The sequence below is a fragment of the Anticarsia gemmatalis genome, chromosome 1 (assembly GCF_050436995.1).
Source record: "Anticarsia gemmatalis isolate Benzon Research Colony breed Stoneville strain chromosome 1, ilAntGemm2 primary, whole genome shotgun sequence".
Lineage (NCBI taxonomy): Eukaryota > Metazoa > Arthropoda > Insecta > Lepidoptera > Erebidae > Anticarsia > Anticarsia gemmatalis.
In genome coordinates, this window is record NC_134745.1 from 14908927 (window position 1) to 14929116 (window position 20190).

The following is a 20190-nucleotide window of genomic DNA, read 5'->3' on the forward strand; positions in this document are numbered from 1 at the left end:
AGAATGGGTCAAAATTTTCCCCGTTTTTGTAACATTTTTTACTGGTACTCTGCTCCTATTGGTCGTAGCGTGATGATATATAGCCTATAACCTTCCTCGATAAATGGGCTATCTAACAATGAAAGAATTTTTCAAATCGGACCAGTAGTTCCTGAGATTAGCGCGTTCAAACAAACAAACAAACAAACAAACTCTTCAGCTTTATAATATTAGTATAGATTAGAATTGTCCTACGTATCGAGCGCTAAACGTACTAATAACGTAATCAAAATACCACTTATCCAAAACTTGTGGCCACGTAGGTGCCAGCGACAAGACGCGATAGTTTTTAATATTTTGTGGCATGTATTTGCGATATCGCAGGATAAGGTTCAAAACCATGATAATTATAAAATATGTGTAAACATTTATCTTGCTAACGGTATTGGGCCATATGGTTTTAAACAAAAACTTAAATAAAAAATCATAAATAAAATTCGCATAACCTTAAAAACTTTTAACTAAGTCATATTATCTACTCATACTGAGACTTAAATTATTACATTAATTATCGGTCATTGTAAAGTGTTGAATCCTAACTATTGGACATGCCACGTCTGAGTGTGAGTGTGCGGTGCGGTGTGGTCACAAGTTGTAGAATATCTCTCTAACGATCTCTACGTACTTTGTAACTATCGCGGAGTTTACATGCGGGAAACACTTAGCGGTTTTAGTTTCAATTGATTTTATAATTATTAATGATGGTTTATGATTTGTTTAATTGACAATAATTATAAAGAACAAAGAACAAGATTCTAATTGTATTGCTCAGTGATTAAAGTTAAAATATTAGATTTAACCTCATAAAAAATGTGAGAGGATGTGACACGAAATTATTTAGCCTCCTGTAGATATTGTATACTAAGCAGCACTTTTTAATATTACTTCAAAAATGTTCCTTACTGGCATTATCCGAATCCAAATCGCCATATTGCTAAATAATACAAAAAATAAGCACCGGTATGAATATCGTAAAAAGTTTAATTCAATGATTACATGCATATTGGTAAAGTTCCTTGCGAAACAATAAAATTTAGAGCATTAAAAGTTTTTAAATACTGTTCTTAGTACTCAATACTTTAAATCTAGAGTAAAATTATTAATCTATGAAGCACTCGGCCTCGCGTACAACTTCTAACCTTAACAAAGTTGTTCAAATAATAATCTAGTAACATTGTCTACGAGTATCTTGTAGGCTCTCCCACCGAGGAGGCTTTATATCCCGGGAGTTTACTCTCAAAACTTCACGCAACTTCTGTCCCGGCTCTAATTAAATGATTCTGTTCTAAGTCCACGTTTTATTGGTCGCAAGTATTGTTTAAGTCTAATGAATTTTAATAATGTTTTATGGTGCAAGTATTTGATATTAATCGTGTTGACTAAGGTTTTGATACAGTATACTTTTTTATGTGAGCATCTAATATCAATAATCTTCATTTTTATTTTATCTCTTGGGTAGGCACGTAACATCCTTATTTTGACTTCGCATATGATGTGAGATGAATGACAAATCCCTAATCAAATATTGAGACAAAATGGACATTACTCAATTATTTTAACTAACATCAGTTTTAAAGTGTATCACAAGAAGGTTTGGTTTTTAATCACTGCTATTAGAAAAATAATTCTATCAGTGAATGGTTTTATCTAGGGACGTTCTGATTTCGTGTTAAAAAAATCATTATAACAAATAAATGACTCTAACCTAGTCTCATAATATATTGTTTAAAAATTTCCTAGCTTTACTGCTCTCATAATATTTAGTCAAACATTCTTATCTACCACCCACGTCCGCCCACGCAGCCACGTACACGAAAACAAAACGATTGTCTCACAATCTGCATGTCCCATTGTGATTAAAAGCAAACAACGGGTAATATTTGCGGTTATTTATCAAAAGGTCGTATCTGCATGTGAAAAGGTTCTACAACCCGCCCTTACGATAACGACCGACAGTAAATAAATATTTTGTTTTTTTGTTCTGCTCTTGAAAAATGGGTGAAAATTATTATATGTGAATTATTTTTATTTTTTGAGGTATGACTAGAGCCTGCATGTGAAGACAGATCTTGTTGAATATTCTATTATGAGATTTCTTCAACATCATCATCATCACTATAGCTTTTGCAGAGAACATAATTAAGACCCTTCTAGCTAATGCTCATTCGGATAACTCAGTTACAGCTCTTTTCAAACTCCGTAACTACATAATCAACCTTATTTATAGCAGTTTTTGTGTCCAATAATCGAATTGACATTTGACAATGATCGAGCAAGGTTAAATTGGTGAGGTCCAACCACAGGTGAATCCACATCCAATAAACCCTTAGCCATGTGATTGAAAGCAAAACGACAGTGCTTGGAATATGGGAGCTTAATGCAATGACGTCCGTTAAAATGCAGTGGAGGCGATACTGATTGAACGTAACGTGTGATGTTACCTTGTCTGACCTGATATTGAACTGGATGGGGTTTAAACCATATTCACTTACGCCTGACTCTACTATCTACTCTCCCAAGCTGATACTATAAGCTATTAGCGTGGAAGCATGTTTGTTATGCTATTATGGGTAAGCCATTGAGATGGTTTTGAAATTTGAGTTGCTTACAAAGAGTGTAAACTTTAAACGTGAAACAAGATATTTTACAAACCTGTAACTTTTCATTTCAATTTGAATATGTCACTAAGACACATATCATGAATGGTCATTGGTAATATAATATCTTCTTTATTAATTTTTTTGTTCAGTTCACCTCCGTGCCACAGTTTGACTGCCTCCGTGGCACAGTGGAGCGCGGGAGGTCGTGGATTCGATCCCCACTTGAAACAATTTCTTGTGAAATCCACAAGTAGTAGTCCTGTGTTCGTTGTTTAGATATTTTTAAAAGACCCCGCGACACCATTACTGCGGGAGTTGCCTTATAAAAAAAAAGGGTTCCATAGATCTTTAGTATACTCAGTGAATTCTAAAGATTCTGTTCACAATATGAACAATAATGAACATATCAAGAATCTTTGTATTCAATTACGAACATTTTGAAAATCTGTGTATAAAATAATAAGAGGAAGCTCGGCTGGCTGGCTGGTGTATTCCACGCTCCGTAGTCTAAGCCTTTCAGTTCAGAGCTCATTGTTATGAGCTAAGATACAATAATACGAGTGTATTACATTACTAGCGATGTACGGAGCTTTGCTGTTACGATATGTTTTATATAATGTCTTGTTCCTTAGATCTGAGTAATCTTTTAAGTGATAGTGTTTTGTATGAAATTGTATTTCTGTTAAAGACCAGAAACTGCTCCACTGCTGGGTAAGGGTCTGCTCCCAAAATGAGGGAGGGGTTAGGCCTTGAGTCCAACACGCTGACCATGTGTGGGATAGGAACTTTGCATATTGCTTCTGCATCTTTTAAGTATGCAAAGTTGCATCGCGATGTTTTCCTTAACCGTTAGAAAAAGTGATAATTACTTTTAATAACATTAATATCATCATATAATCATGAAAACCAGCAGTTAAGTGTCCATTACGTTAGAACTACTATAGCACAATATAACCTCGAGCAAAGGCAAGATAATACTTTTCTCTCAAATCATACAACTTATTTTACTCAGCATAGTAAAAAGGCCTTAATTTTATTCAAGCAGATATAAAGTACATATGAACGGTTACGCAACAAAACCAAGTTTAACGCTAAAGGAAATTGAAAAAGTAGATGTAAAAACTCTCGGAAACTCTCTGAGTTGGAGTCTTCGCGATTGATAACTAGTCTGTGATATCTGTCGGAAACTTTAATTGAAAGTTCAAACGTTAATCGATAACGCTCTGATCTTCCTTCCAACATGCTGGCCGATTAGGGGAGAAGTGCCATGAAAGGGACACGTATTGAAAGGGTCATTTCAAATCACAGCTAAAATAAAAACCGATTCAGATCAACATTATTGTTGTTGTATGGCAGCACCAACGGACATTCGATCGCACTTAACTTCATGCTTCTGTCACTTCAAAGGTGGCCACCGCGTGTGAGTGTTCGTATTACGGTAGAAAAGTATTTTTTTAGCTATTTTTGTAAAACGTTTTTTCAAGTGATGTGTATTGATTATTTATTATTTTTCATAAGATTAGTATCTCCTTGTCGTACACGAATATTAAAACAAAAGGTAAGTACACTTTTATTTACAATTGTAGATTTTGTGGTTATGTTTTCATTTTGAGTATGATATTTATGAAAGGGACACAACAAACGGTTATGAACGGGACGTCCCTTTCATGACTGCTTATATAACTGTGATCAATTATTATTTATCATTGCAGATAAAATGTCACCAAAAAAGAGAACCCGGGTGTTGATGCCAAATAAATTGAAGAGGCAGTGAATGATATGCACCAAATGGGCACACGAAACCTGTGGCATTAAAGGCATTTTCAATTTGTCACTAAAAATATTTTTCAGATAATACCTAACCAAAGTTAAAGAAGACAGTTAATTAGTGTTTAAGATGTTTATGAAACTATGTAATGTACCTAGGTATTGATCTCTATTTCAATTACATGTTATATAATAACTTGTCATGTTCTATTAATAAAAATAGAAAGACTAGACATAACAATTCCTTTACTTTAAAATCTGATCGTAAACTTTCTTAAAATTATCTAATGTAGTGGTGGTTCCTTTATTATGTTTGTTTTTTACTTAATTTGACTTGATTATTTTAGATATTTTGTACTGTCCCTTTCATAAATGATCATGTCCCTTTCAAAACAGGCCATTTATGAAAGGGACAAAACACACATTTTTGAAAAATGCAAAAATAAATGACTCAACAGCTAGAATTAATAATAACTGTATTTTATTTCAATAGTTAATTAATGAAGGCTTCCCATTCAACTCCAACCTAATAAAAATAATATTTTATATACTTATTAGAGGCTCCACAACATAAATGTCCCTTTCATGGCACCTCTCCCCTACGTCCGTTGTAACATTTAAGATTTTAGTAAGATTAAGTATTCTGTAGCCCGATTCTCTACTAGAGTATCGAAGTTTGACATTTGAAATGTACTACCAAAATAGTTTTTACGACGCCCGCTAGAGGCACTGAACCGTTTGTCATACCAAATTTTTGATAGCTAGCCGGTTGCCGGTAGTCGATAGAAGTACTGATTGGACTAGTAATATAAAACTAGTCTTGTAAAATTTATTATGTCGAAACAATTTTATTTGTCAACTGTATAAAATTTAAATATTGTCGCATTAACCTCAATTTATTCCTAAGTTACGTTTATCGTTAATTCGTGGTGCAGTGGTGGATTAACTCAATAAGTGCAATAAAATACTTACCTTTATTTTGTGATTTTGCGTTTAAAGCTCAGTAAAGTAAGTTAGTACATAAAAAATTAGGACTGGTTTTCTGTGAAATTGTATGTCTCTCAATAAAGGCAGTTTACTTCCATATCATACAAACATAATAAAATACGCCTTCTTCCAATAGGGGTAGGCTGATACCAGAAAACGCTACTTGGTACGATCCTTACAATCTTCCTTTACTTCATTCACTTCCATACATCTTGTCATACAGGATAAATAAATACTTTCATATCCCATACTTATTTTGTGTTAAGCAACTTTAAGTCCTAATCCCCGCGTATACTTTCACGCAATAACTTCATAGCTCTCAAAATACAAACGAGCCTTTTAGCTCAGCGTGACAGGTAGTAAGACAATCTAGCATAACCTGTAGCCGTAATTAATCATAGGCTTTCACGCGTGACAAATACGAGGCAGTAAGTCACGTCGACTCACCAAACTTGAGACAATCTCGCACCTGACTGCTTAGTACAGGTTTTTATGATTATTTGAAGGCTTAGGTATATTGTTCATTAGTGGTACAAGCGATATGAAAATACTGTAAAATTTTCTTTTATCAAGCACAAGGGCGATTACATAGTACCATCAACTACCCATTGGCAAGCTATCGATGACTTTTGTATGCAAATCTGATCAGCGCCTCTAGCGGGCGTCGTAGAAACTATTTCTTCAGCACATCATGAATAACAAACTTTTAACTCTTGATAATACCACCTGTGGGGAACTGTGCTACTGGTGTCAAAGTCGTTTGACGTTTAAGCCACTCGAAGGCCGTTCGATTGATATTACCAGCACTGAATTGGTGCGTTCTCTCGAAAACACAGATACGCTTATTTGTAATACCACCATACAGACACTTCTATGAAATGACCGACTGATCAAATATTATACTCACTGACGGTTTAGCGACCGATTAGTGGCACGAGCTCGGAGTGCTTATATGTCACTGTTAAAAAGCTGTGTTATCCAGTTGCTATTAAGCGCTTTATGTGAATGAATGTATGTAAGAATGTCTTAAGAGCAGAGTGTCTAAGCAAACTAAAGCAAGGTTCAGGTCGATATTTTGTACTGTTTGTATATGAACCAGAAGGGTAAAAAAAAACGTTAGGAAAATTCCTCCTCTTCTTCTCGATTTTTTTTTATATAATATATTATACTACATTCTGAATCAGTATTATAAAGCTGAAATGTTTATTTGTTTAATTGAACACGCTAATCTGAGGCACTATTAATTCAAACCAAATAATATTTTTTTGTTGATTTATTAATTTATTGAGATAGGCTGTAGTAGGCTCTATAACATCACGTTACGCCTTATAGGAGTCGAGCATAAATAAAAAAAAATGTGAAAACGGGAAACTAAGGTCAGCACAAATCGAGGCCGGCCGCTAGTTTCATTAACACCTTAAAATAAACTTCCAGAAGTATATTTCTGCTATTCCAGTATTATTAGAAAAGCAGTAAATATTGATGTTCCTGTTTGATCATCAATCAAGTTAATATTTGAGCTGTTGGCGAGGTGCGAGCACTCAGTCCGGCTATCGTCTAGGATGTAAGTACGACGTGTGATTGATGACACCGTACTACGATAGATTACGATGCTACAAGACTGTATCTCTTGTTTAAAATTAAGATGTTGTTTATAAGTTTAAGTGTTAATATTTAACTTTGGTTAGCATAATAAAGGAAACATTGATCGATAGTTTGAAACATTTAATGTGATTTGAAATTGAATTGTTGTTGTCGTTTATTTTCTAGCCGTCGTCTATGTCGTTTTTTTTAAAGGATCATGTTTCGTAATGTACCATAGTTTAAAATATACATATCGGGTTTTGCGAGTAAGGTTGTTTAAAAAGAAAATATTATTAAAAACTTCAGTAGGGTATCTTTTACATTTTAATGTTAAATTCTAAAAAGTCGTGATTCGTATGATGATTCTAAAAAAATAAGGGTTATTGTAATGTAATTTTTCTTTGAAACCTTTGGGTCAGCTTGTCTTAACTTAATTGCAATTTCACTTTCAGCATTGAAATAGAAAAATGCTATTTTTGCATTTTATTTAATTTTGAAACTAAAATGATATCTCTTCGCTAACGAGATGGTTATGTAACAGAGATAGTTGAAAGAAGACAGAAAGCAGTTATGTGATATAAAGTTCATTAAATTATATATTTAACATGTATTTTTTTCTCTCAATAATAAAGTAATTTACCATCGTCGATTGCTACACATACCTATCTAAGTTTCAAACCTAGAGGTGGCCGCTTTGTGATCTTCTGACAATACTGTCTAATAACGCATATTAGAATTCATAACATATCAAGTTTTAAGTTATTATCTTTATAGTTCAAGAGTATTGTAAACTAAACGAGGGATTGCAGAAAGATACTTCATCATTCCATAGCATTCATAATCTACTCTTTGAAAAAGCATCATCGATGTATGACAATGAAAATCTTAAAGTTACGATATCTCATTTGTTGCAGGACGTTTCAATCGGGCAACACTGATCATAGTCACAAGATGATGCTTTAAAAGACCTTTGTAGTTAGCTAGTTAGCTTACTAAAAAGTCTTTAAAAACTCGATGTTGTTAGCAAGCATACCTACATAACAAGTAATCGTATCTGGCTCGTTACGAGTGTTCCGACGCAACAACTTGGACCGGTTCCAAGTCATTTGTGGCAATAATTCCACGACTTTAAGGTCAAACTGTCGCACTAGCGATCATATTCTTAAATAACTAACAACTGCTGCTAACTGTAGTTACTTTATTTCGACTGTTTAAACTACTTTTAAGACTCCGTAGGTTTTAATTTGTAACATAACTTTGTTTAACTAGTCTATGCAATTTACCGGGTATAAATATTTGTTATCTGGGCTACTGGCTACTAACTGCTTGAGAAGTTTTCTGTGAGAAAGATTTTAAGAATTTACCAGAAATTTAAAACATATTAATGTTTAACTGACTCGCTTTACTACTAGCCTTATTATAAGAGGAGAAAATAATAATAACATGTTAATGGCAAAACATCATATTATGAAAATATCAGTTTCAAACCGTAAGAATAAAAACGAGGGTTCATCAATAGACCTTTTATTCTTACAAATTATTAATCCTTAGCATGGTATAGCTTAGTTCCAAAATAAGTTTTTCCGACAAATCATTTATATTTCTCTATCCTGTCAATAGTTTCTATATTGAGACAGTTCTTGTGAATCAATAAGAGTATTCTCTGAACACATCGAGTATGTCTATCGGAGCCGACACGTCGCCGGAACATATGCGGAACACAATTAATCACACCAATTTGCGTTCCTTCAAGTTCGCAACTCGCGTCTTGCCGCGACAAATTTCATTTTGTAAATTGTCCCACTTGTAATACTGGTAAAAGATGATGTCTCGCTAATTTCTCAACAACTTCTATCTTAACTTTATCAGGCGAAATGTCGTTTTATTTCAAGTAGTACTGAGCGAGTTTATTTGAAGACGTATAATTATCTCACTTACTTTTCTAGGAATTTAGTAGTGTTTTAGTTAGGAACTAGTTCATTTAAAGTTAGTGTTTAATAAATAGTATTTCTTATCCCCGATGCAAAAAGAAGGATGTTATAAGTTTAACGTGTCTGTCCGCCATAGCCCGAACGTAGTGATGTTTATAATTCATTTTTTATTTTGTACGTTCTACTACTCACTCTACTTAGCATGCATATCAATAGATGGCAATGGTTTTTATTTGTAGCACTTGATCAATTGAAGGAGTCTCCCATTGACGTGCGATAACAAAACTAAATATTTCGTTCTTTCTTATAAGTCGCTTACTGAATTATGAACGCTGGTACTACTTTATCTCAAGTACAGTGATGAGGTCCGTGATGTAGCGTGTTCAAGATGATCTTAGTACGTCCAACGAAGCAATTTTTTTGAGTTATCAATAAATTGTTCTATCAAGTCCAGTTTATTACTTCCGAGTCCATCAAAGTTTGAATTTTTCAGACTTACTTTATGAGTTCTAATTGTTTAAAAAAACGAATCAATGTTTTCGGACTCACCTCGGTGACCTAAATCGGTTAAAGGATTCGTCGGTCAAGCTAATGTTTGTATCCAAGGCATTACTTATCAATATCTGTGTTGTCGTGTTGTCGTAATATTAAAACCTATTAGTTGCCACACGCAATGAATATGTAAAAAGCATTTACGAAACAAAGTGTTGTTTGTTTTTGGTATAGTGACTACCAGTTAAAAACCCAAAAATAATGAATGTTATTTAGCATTTTTTGCAAGCAGTTTATACAATTACAATTTAAAATCTCGGTTGTTGTCAGAGCCCGATGCACCTTATGGAACTAGGAATATTAGCATTATCCCAGTAACATATATTTTTCCTTGACAGGTAACAAAATTCCTGGCAAAAAGCTAAACTGAAAACCCCCATAGCCCCATATATAAACAAATCAGTAAACACAAAATATAAAATTGTTTATTTGGAGGAAATCCGCGACACAAGATAAATTATTTCTAAGTGCGAAACTTTCGAACTAAAAATTCAAAAATCAACAATATAACTTAAAATGTTTATAGTATTTACTTCTAAATAGCTCTAGAAGCACACGTTTCTTAGTAATAGTAGTACGTAGTTAGCAAGAAGCCTTAATACCGACTGATTACAATCTAAGCCCGACCACGTGTTCCCTGAATCGAAGAAGGATGTAACGCTACTTTGTTGTCGTGCTATTGTCGGCCCCCCTTTGTACAGTCGCCGACAAAAGTCGCTGAACAAATTGCGAATTGTAATTGGGTTTATTTGTAATGGTATTGTGATAAGCCCGCTCGTTATTAAACGCGGCTGAAAACATACTTTATCGTATTTGAATAGAAGATTTTTGAAGAATGTTTTGTAATTTATTTTACTGGGCTAGGAAAATAAATATATTTTGACGGTTCAAATACAACAACGGTCAAGTTAAAAAGTCAAATTAGTAATCATAAATTACACTGTAGTAACCATACGACTAATAAACATAACAAATTAAATTATTTTTGAAACACTTATTAGTACATTTTCATACTCCCGCTCTACGAATTGCTTTTGTGTAGCGAGGACTTTTACAAACATATAAACAATAGACACAAAGTATAACTAGCCCCAATACAATTATTTGTGGATCACACAAATAATTGTTCCGAGGAAGAAATGAAGCCACGACGTCGTAGCGGGAAGTAGCCTAAAACACTGCGCTAGATAAGCAGTTGAAAATATATCGAGACTGCAGACCGAAAATAGCTTCAATAATTATGCGTTTATATAAATACAATGCTAACAAAGTTTATGAATAAATTTACCTTTACTACTTCAAGAATTTCATCCAATCTCTACACACATTTACCTTAGTATAAAACAATAGCTCTCTACTTCGCATTCATAATCTTACAGTATTTTACGGCACAGTGAAGACGAGCGGCTATGACGCGGCATTACGTCACAGCCGGTGACGTTGTTTAGATTAATAAACTGTCAGCCAGACGGCCGGAAATTGGGGAGGCTGTTAAGTAAAGGGCCCTGAGAAATTGATGTTGTACTACTTATTACTTGTACACGCTTTTGCTAAGATGTGTTTAGTTGTTACGGAGTTTACACACGGTGGAAATATCGCTCGTTTAACGCTGTTTAAACGCAAAAAAAAACGATATGAAACAAACCATACAAAATTCAGTATTGCCAAAGTACACATTTGTAGAACTCAACTCACCTGTATCTATAAACTCAATTGTCATCGAATAGTTTGATACAAATGTTCACTTTAAATCAGACCTATTGCCGTTTTGGCCTGAAAATAATAGTGAATACACCAAAATTCACATACTTATTCAGCAATACAAACAAACTTAAAACGCATCTTTATTCTGCTTTATTCTCACGTTTGTTTTCCAGTCGCGACAATCAGAATTTAAGGCACGGAAAGCATCATAATATCATGCAGATTCCGTTTTTGTCGCATATAAATATGCCGTGTAAACGCGCTCTTACAGCGATCCATGTATGTCGAAATGTGGTCGCTGTACAAAGTGATCCGTTGTGATTCATTTCTTGTGTTCTGTTTGGAACTTACGAGACTTGTAGCGGTAGACGTAGTTTTAGTTTTACCAGACAATTCAGCATTGGCAACGAGTTTGGAAGGAAATAAATATATTTTATCAGTGAAACCGGTATTAATTGATCTTGAATTCTTAAAAGACGTAAAACAGATATAAAGTCACGCCTTTTTTCTATGGGAGCAAGGAGAAACAAAGGAACGCTACTTTGCTACTATCCCTAAAAACACTTTTGTTTTTGTTTCATATTTATAAATCTTTTCATAATTACAAGATCATTATAAACAGCCTTGCCTTTCTACCAACTATGTTAGATTCGGCTTCCAGTCTCACCGGATGCAGCTGAATTCCAGTAGTTTACATAAGGCGAGCAAAGACATACTATTTTCCTTACAATTGCAATATATTCAACCTATCGTCATGAACACTCACAATTCTTTACAAAAAAACATTGTTTTTCGAGCATGGAAAAGTCCAGAGCAAATGGATGGCGGGTCAATGAGAGGCGGCCTTTGATCACGACTATCACGAGCAATCAACACGAACGCGGCCATTACGTGTGTCATTGACTTCACTAATGGACTACTTTCAATACCGCGTCGAGTGTAATTAAACAACTTCACGTAAATCGCTCCTGAATTTTTACCTGAGAAAAATAACATCACATTGCTTGATGTGGTATATAGCACATCAATGTTGTAATATATAGAGATGTCATTTTTTTATAATATTTCGAGTAATTTTATAGTTTTCTTTGGCGTTTTAAGTTATCAGTCTTATCTGCAATGATGCGGACATTCTTGATATAGGTTATCACTCTGTACCTAATATAAAGATGATTGTCTACGTTTTACTGATAGCAAGTTAAAGATCGGTTCCGGTTGTAATCCGTTAAAATAACAGTCATTAAACCATATTGAAAATTTTAGAAAGTATTTTATGCATTTCTTGTACGTTGATCACTGATCACTAATATTAAAGAAAGAAAATGAAATGACGCTCTCTCGAATATTTTGTTAAGCATTTGGGATTTATAATTTAAAGTTTAAACTGCATCAAATTCGAATTTTAAATATCCTTTATTTCGTAATCTTCGTACAAAGCATTTAAAATACTCATCCTTAACTCTACACCAATCATCTCCTACAAAAGTAAAAGGCAAACATTCATAACAACAACAGCAGTAGTTGTTCAATTCAATAAACAAAGCTGCGCACATCGCCCAGCGCTGACGTAGCAGTTTGATGCACAGTCCATTCACGCGCCGGACATGTAATTACCGCTGCTACGCGTTATTACCAACATCTCGATGATAACTGGACACTGTAGCTTACACTACACATCTACACCTATGATTGCTGTATAATTTCTTGAGGCTTTTGTTTACCGTTTTGAAGAAGTCGTCTAATTTAAAATTAATCGTTAAGAGCATAACAATTCGTCACCCCGTGCGTACATAATTTCTGTTTTTTAATTTACGTTACCTGCCGCGTTGCTTGCACACAATGCACACAGTGTTGAAATACCATCACATACACATCACAGAGGTCTTAATAAAACGTTGTAGTAGATTGATAACATTATAAGCCATTTACTTAAGAATATCTTTTACCTACTAAAATATTTTAAGAAGGATCAAGCTGAACAGTAACCTTTTTCAACAGATGCGGCCGCGCAGGAAGTCTAGCAGCGACACCTGGCGAGAAACTCCTAGAACTACTGCGACCGAGTGCTGGCACTCCTCGCAGACACTCGACAGCGGCGTGCGCGCCGGCGCAGCCGCAGCGGCCCTCGGGCTTCGTGTACTGCCCGTCCGACGCGCTGCCCTACTGCCCGCCCTCCAGGCTCGCGCCCACTAGGCCTATACTAAAGGTATGACATTTATAAAATATATTTTTAAGTTTATTACAAAGTATCACAAAAAAGAGAGCGTTTAAAAGTAAGAGTTTGCACTAATGCACTTATAGCTTACACTTGCCTTGCATTTATGACAAAGCATTGTGTTGTTGTAGCTCCAGCCACCTCCACAAATCCAGCCAGTGCAACCACAGCCGCCGCCCGTCCCTCAGCGCACCACAGCGACTGTTGCACCCACACCTCTGCCAGTCCCTCCACCAGCTCCTCCCCGGCGGTCCTCGCCACAGCCTCCAAGACGAGTACCTCCTCCCACACCGCCACGACCGCCAGTACAAGCGCCGACGACAGACCCTAACGGCAACCGCAACAGTCGCACAGTGGCACCAGTCCAGCCACAGCCACGTCTCGACTGCAACAGAAACCCTCAGCCACCACAAACAAGAAGACCTCCCCCTCAAAGAATCCCTGATTCGACACCTTTTACTCCAGCACCTTTACCTCAGAATCCAGTCCAGCCGATCAAACGGTCTCCCAGTTCAGGGTCGAACATCAGCGTTCGACAAGACTCCAACGTATCCTCGGATTCGTTCAGTCAAACCTCCTCTCCTTCATACACGACGAAAACCATGGAGGCTCCTCTATTACCTCATCAGCACGTTAATAAGAGCTTAAACGCAAAGATAGCGAGGGGTCTTCTGTTGAAAGAACAACAAGACAGAGATTCAGGGAATGGATCTATTACCAAGAGTATGTCGACGCCGGCGTCGTTACAGACGATCGTCCGATTCCAGAATGGAAGCAACATGTCTTTGCATCACCGGGTAAGTGAATTATTGCATGTATTTTATATCCCTTTCAAACATTCTATTTGCTTTTACTACAAAAAATGGTTGATTTAAACAGTAAAAACTGTTTGCCTAGAATTTATCCTCGTTTTTCGGTTGACGATCACAGTAAAAACAACATAAAAAGTAACATTCAGTTGGAAAAGCTGTTAAAGCCTGTGTGTGAAGCAACAGACCGTGATAAAGGCGGCACCAGCGCGCGACAGTTTCGCCGACTGCCTACAGGCAGCGACTACAGCATGTGACTCATACGAGTGCATGACATGTACGGCCGCTGCAATATTTAGTGGCGCGCGAGCGGTCGGCGTCGTAATTAAAATATTGCGACACATTAAGCGCTTGTGTTTACGGTAAAAGCTTTCGTAGCGCGAGGCTTGAAACACGGGAGGTGACGGAAATACCTCCCACTTATGTACTTAACGTTATGTAGTGTAGGTATATTCTAAACCACTGACTAGAGTGCTGCTTGCTGTTTAAGTTTAATGTTATAATTTTCTATGTTAAATTCAAAGTTTAAACGTAATTCTAATGATATTGTACTAGTCTAGTCTCCAATGTTATTTACTGTCTCTACTAACAATATTAGTCACTAGTTAGCGATTTATCTCAAAAGTGAATATGTGAATAGACGACTTTATCATAAAAAATCTGATAAATAGCAAAACAAGAAACAAACTCTCATTCCCGCAACAGCAATTTCAGTGGCTTAAGCAGCAGATTAACTTCATACAAGCGTTCAAAGCCAATACCGGTATTCAAAAAGCATGCCAGGATGAAATTCATTCCTTTTTTGAGATGCAATACCGTCATATTGCATCACTTTTAGCTTCGGAACCATCAAAGGCGGCACTTAATATCGAAAATTCTCGAACATCGCGGCCGCTTTTCACTTGCGACGTGAGATTTCATTTTATTCTCGAAAGCGAATGCACTTCATTGAATACCATCCAGATTACACGTGAAACTGTTACGACCACGTTTGATTTTAGCTATTTTTTTTTCGTTTTATTGTCACAATAACTGAATAGCAATCTCGCTTTGATATTTACCCGTTTATGCGTTATGCGGGAATAAAATTGTTATTCGTATTGATATTTCTGATTCGTTTCGTCGCTGTTCTTTTTTGAAATCGACAACATCGCATCGGTAGAAATAAATTGCAATTTTTACTAGAAACTACGGTTTTTATCATGAGAAGCCTTCTGTCCGTTTTGTTCCGTCCCTGTATATGTTTTCAAAAGACATATTCTACGTGATGATGTTACTTTTATAAAACGCTTCAAGAAGCCAACACAGCGCGCTGGTTGTGCTTGACTAAAATATGATTGAAGACATTAACATTTTAAGAGGCACAAAGATTAATCGTTCATTACAATGTTGTCAAAATTAAAGAGGCTCTTCTCTCAAGTCATTAATTATTCGAAAATTAAACAATACGGAGAAATTGAAATCGATTTTCAATCATTCGAACGCCTCAGAATCGTAATCGGCTTTATAACGAAATAAATCGAGACAACTGATTGGACGATATCGAGGGGACTTGAAACACTTAAGTTAGATAGAGTATGAACTTGAATTATCTATTTAGATACAATTCTTTCAAAATAAAGATGCATAGTTCAGTAATTTATTTAATTGTTATTAAGAGCTACCGATTTAGAGCTCAATGCATGTATAAGGTTAGTAACTTAGTTCTGATTGATGTATTGATTTAGACATCAAAAGTGTTGATAGATGTCTATCAAGTTTTATTAGCTAACATATTACTTCGGTATTATAATGTAGCAGGCTGACTGTAAGTCAGTCAGCCTGCTACATTAAAACATTATGCGAACAAGTCACGAGAGTTTAAATTCGTTAATATTATTTCGATACTAAAAAAACATATGCGAGAAAATATCCCTTGATGTTCGTGTACCGCAATATGCTTGTTCATAAAGAAAAATGCTTAAACATGGTTGTTTCAAAGACCAACATTTCATATTGCTTACACATAAGCCTAATGCAAACTTTGCTTTTATTCTTCATAAAATCTTAAAGAGCGTCTCAAGTTTGCCCGCAGCCGGCCTCAAAGTTTCTAATCAGTGCTTTGTACATATCTGTGTAGTTGACTGTACAGCCGGTCGTATATCCAACAGGAAGGAGAGTACAGTCAGCCACATATTGCTGTTTACATGAGTCAAGATTGCATTCCCCACATACGTACAAGGAGCACATCTTGATTGTATCGCGGTCTTCGTTTGTGGAGTAGGGTTGGCGTTATGAGATCGACAATAAAGTTTCTGTGGGTATTTTTTTTCATTACTCTGTCAAGTTTATAGTAAAGACAATCTGTACTCGTATTTTATCATTTTTGGCCTTTTTTAAGTGCCAATACAAGTTTTAAAATGATGTCTCTGCAAACTTGTATAACTTGGTTCAAGGCGATCCTACGACTTTTATGTCAAACAAAATATTACTCTAAATGGTACTTCTGTCGTTATTTGCAATTATTTTGCTTTTTTTTGCAGTGCCGTTGACAAAAGGCCCAAAAATGTATGAAGCCTGAATGATCTCTTTTGTATTCGATAACAGATATTTTTGAAAATGATAATTTCAAAACATCACTTTAATTATAGTGTGCATTTTCTAATAATTTATTCAAAATGAAGTCTTTATTTGGCACAAGCTTCTAATCTAAATCCGCTTATATTTTGGCTAATTTCCAAAACTAAGCGGCATATGGCGAGAAAGGATTAAACAACAATAACACGGGGTACAAAGCCGGGCATAGAACGTGAGACAATGCGCACGGGAACACGTGCCGCCCGCGCCATTCATAACTGAACTGCAACTGGAGATAATGCCTTTTGGATAGAACGCAAGCTAACAGATTAAGAGAGAGGGGTTATTGTAGAGAATGTGGGCGGTTTGACTGTTTTTGAAATTAAAGAGAGACTTGTGACCAGAATATGCTTTTTTTAATGCTTATTGACGTATGGCAGCAAAATGCGCTGAGGTTAAACATTGCCGCGTTTAGTTTTCGATTCACTATGAATGGTTGTATAATAATGTAATGCTGTAATCGGTTGTGAATCTCATAGATTTCCAGTTTTTAACCATATTTTTCAGTTTTCATCATAAGATATTAAGATACGTAGTTACATATCGTTTAGTATAATTATGTGACAAAAGCGCTCTGTATCAATATGCACAACAATACATGTCTGGTTTCAATGAAACTGTCCGCCGCCGCCGTTTCAATGAAACTGTCCAAATATCGGCCAGGAAGACATTGTAATTACATTTTAGGCAACTTCATGCGACTTTATGGCAGGATATACAGATAATGTTGGATTTATTTCTCGTTGCCGCCCATACCTTGCACTACTCCCGGATACGAATACAAACGACAAAACGAGCTATCAGCGGCCATTGTTTAAAGGAATTTACTTATAACGCCTCCAACTCGCCAGTAAGCTGCACACAATGCACCATTGACAATAGGATTTATTACTCATGCATTTTCGTATGAAGTTTGGGAAAATAATTCAGTTAACTGCGGTAAATTTAAAAATATGTAGACAGGTACTTTAAAATACAGAAAATAATCTCTCAAACGCGATGAAAATTTTAAGGTTACGGATAAGATTGACCGACGCTTCGATCAAGTTACACCAATCATGGTCACGGGCTGACTTTGTAGCTGCTTAGCAAATCTTTAGGGCAATGTAATGCTTGTTTTCTTATTATTGGGCTTTATTTCTGTGGATCGTACCCATGGGAAAACAAACTGCTGAAAAAATCTAGTAACAATAGTAGAAAGATAAAAATACATAACTAGAAATATAGGAACCAGTAGCGCGATTTTCTACAGCCGGTACTATCGAGTGCTGAGAGTTTGACACCAAAAATGTACTACATTTTTTTCCTACGGCGCCCGCTAGAAGCGCTACTTAGATCTTTTTTTAAATTATCTCGATAGCTAGCTAGTGGTCGATAGTCGATAGTGGTAGAGAATCGAGCTACAGATGTAGTAAAAATACTAGTTTAACCATAACTTAATAATATTTGTTGTACGTTCTTCCCTTAGATGCTCCGTGACATGCGAGGAGCCAGCAACGACGCAAATCCTCACAAGTTCCGTCTAGTGCAGCTGGCGCTGAACGCAGTGGCGCTGCTGGCCATCACCGGCGCGCTCTTCGCCTACTTCCGAGCCAACCCCGCCGTACAGGTCGGTCACCCATCTTGTTCTATACCTCGATGACGTTGCTTAACGATGTAAATAATTGAGAGAGATTTACATAGGGATTTTCTAGCTGTAAAGTAAATTTTTATTTGAGGTTTTAAGTCGTTGAGTTCCGCATATCTGAATATTGATAGGTTTTTCATCGTTCATATTTATAAAAGTTGTATCATACAAAATATGTATTTTTTCACTTATGTGGTATCATCCTATTTACATCGTTCAAAGCAGTACATATTTATAAACATATATGAACATGTTTTGGTATAATTTGTGAAGGTAAAAATAACTTTTGAACTACGTAGATATCTGGTATGAATACATCTTCTCATATGATATCAAATAAGATTAAGTTCACAAAATGACTGAAGTATTTTAGGACGCGTAAATTTAGTACCTATTCCATTTACGATTCCAAACATATGATTGAAACGTTCTTAATGAAGGATTTATATTATTGAAGACATACGACAACACATTTTATTTGATAAAAAATATTGTATTCAATTAGCAACTGTTAACAAAGGAAGGATCGTTTCCTCCTTGGGCTTTTAATATTTTTTAATTTTATCTAGCTTTTAAAATGTTTACAAAAAGAATATATTTCACCAATATGTTCTTAATGTAAACATTTTAAAACGCGATGTAATTACAAAAGAAACGTGAGAAACGTAACATAATGGGCATGTCTTTGATCACAAACGGACTGTTCTCGTTGCAACTGGTACAAAAGCCTTACACCTTTAATTGAACGGGAGTACGGCGAGTACGGCGCTAACGATATCAAAGCAATTCCAAACAATATAAAAATTAACAAAAAAGCCGCAGCAACCCTTAATTGTGGAGCAGGTTTTCCGCTGAAAGCGGTCTCGCCCACAAAAAACGTTGGAAAGGCAAAGCTAACAAAACAATTATTGTGCTCGTTTCTCAAAGCCTTCAGGCTTTAGGCAACAATTCCGTCTTACCTGGCGTCTTTGTCTGTTTTGTGTGAGTTACAACAATGGCCACATTGTCGAGGACACGTTCTTCAACAAACATATTGTTTTTTGCTGGAAAATTTGTTACGAATTTTTTGAAGTAATTTTTCATGTGTTGAGAGGCTTTGGAGTGTGGAGCGTCTAGACGTGTGATGTACTGACAGACATAACGTTCCACCTTACAATGTGGTTTTGTAACCAATTACTGTGCGAGAATTTTTCATTTGCGTGAGTGAGTGAGGTGAATACTCATTACGTGGACGTATCTCTTAAATAAGTACTTTTTACCTAAAAGTTAAAAATGAGCACGCTATTATCACCTTACTAGTTCATTCTCTTCTACTCAGGGAACCGTCAGTGTTAATTATTTCATAAAACAATCTTTGATTGTATATGTAGCACATTACGAGTAGGCCTAACCCCTTCCTCGTTCGGGAGGAGACCCATACCCAGCAATGGTACTGTAATGGGTTACAAAAAAAAATGTATATTAGCAAAAACAAATTACGTCTATAATTATGAGCTCACAATAACCAAAGTTTTTCCCCCACAGTACGTGTCGCAGGTAGTGAACCGGTCCACCGTGGTGACCTGGCCGGCGCCGACCGAGCCGCCCGGGGCGAGGAACCCCGCGCCCGGCGTGTGCCTCCCCGTCATCGTCACCTTCTGTCAACAGCACAGAGTTCCTTACAACTTCACCGTATTCCCCAATTATATTGGACATTTCGGACAACGAGATGCGCAGCAGGTGAGTTGGTTATTGAATGATTATTCTTTATTTTAAGGTA

The 20190-nt window shown here is 36.0% G+C and overlaps 1 protein-coding gene across 1 annotated transcript in view; it reads left to right on the top strand.

The window, feature by feature from the left end:
- Corin (corin serine peptidase) overlaps positions 1-20190 on the top strand; it is a 103677-nt gene that overhangs the window by 37581 nt on the left and 45906 nt on the right. Inside the window, exons 4-7 of the mRNA XM_076129649.1 lie at positions 13163-13370; positions 13511-14176; positions 18273-18413; positions 19956-20150. Of these exons, the coding sequence (XP_075985764.1) occupies positions 13163-13370; positions 13511-14176; positions 18273-18413; positions 19956-20150 (1210 nt within the window). The remainder of the gene's footprint in view (positions 1-13162; positions 13371-13510; positions 14177-18272; positions 18414-19955; positions 20151-20190) is intronic.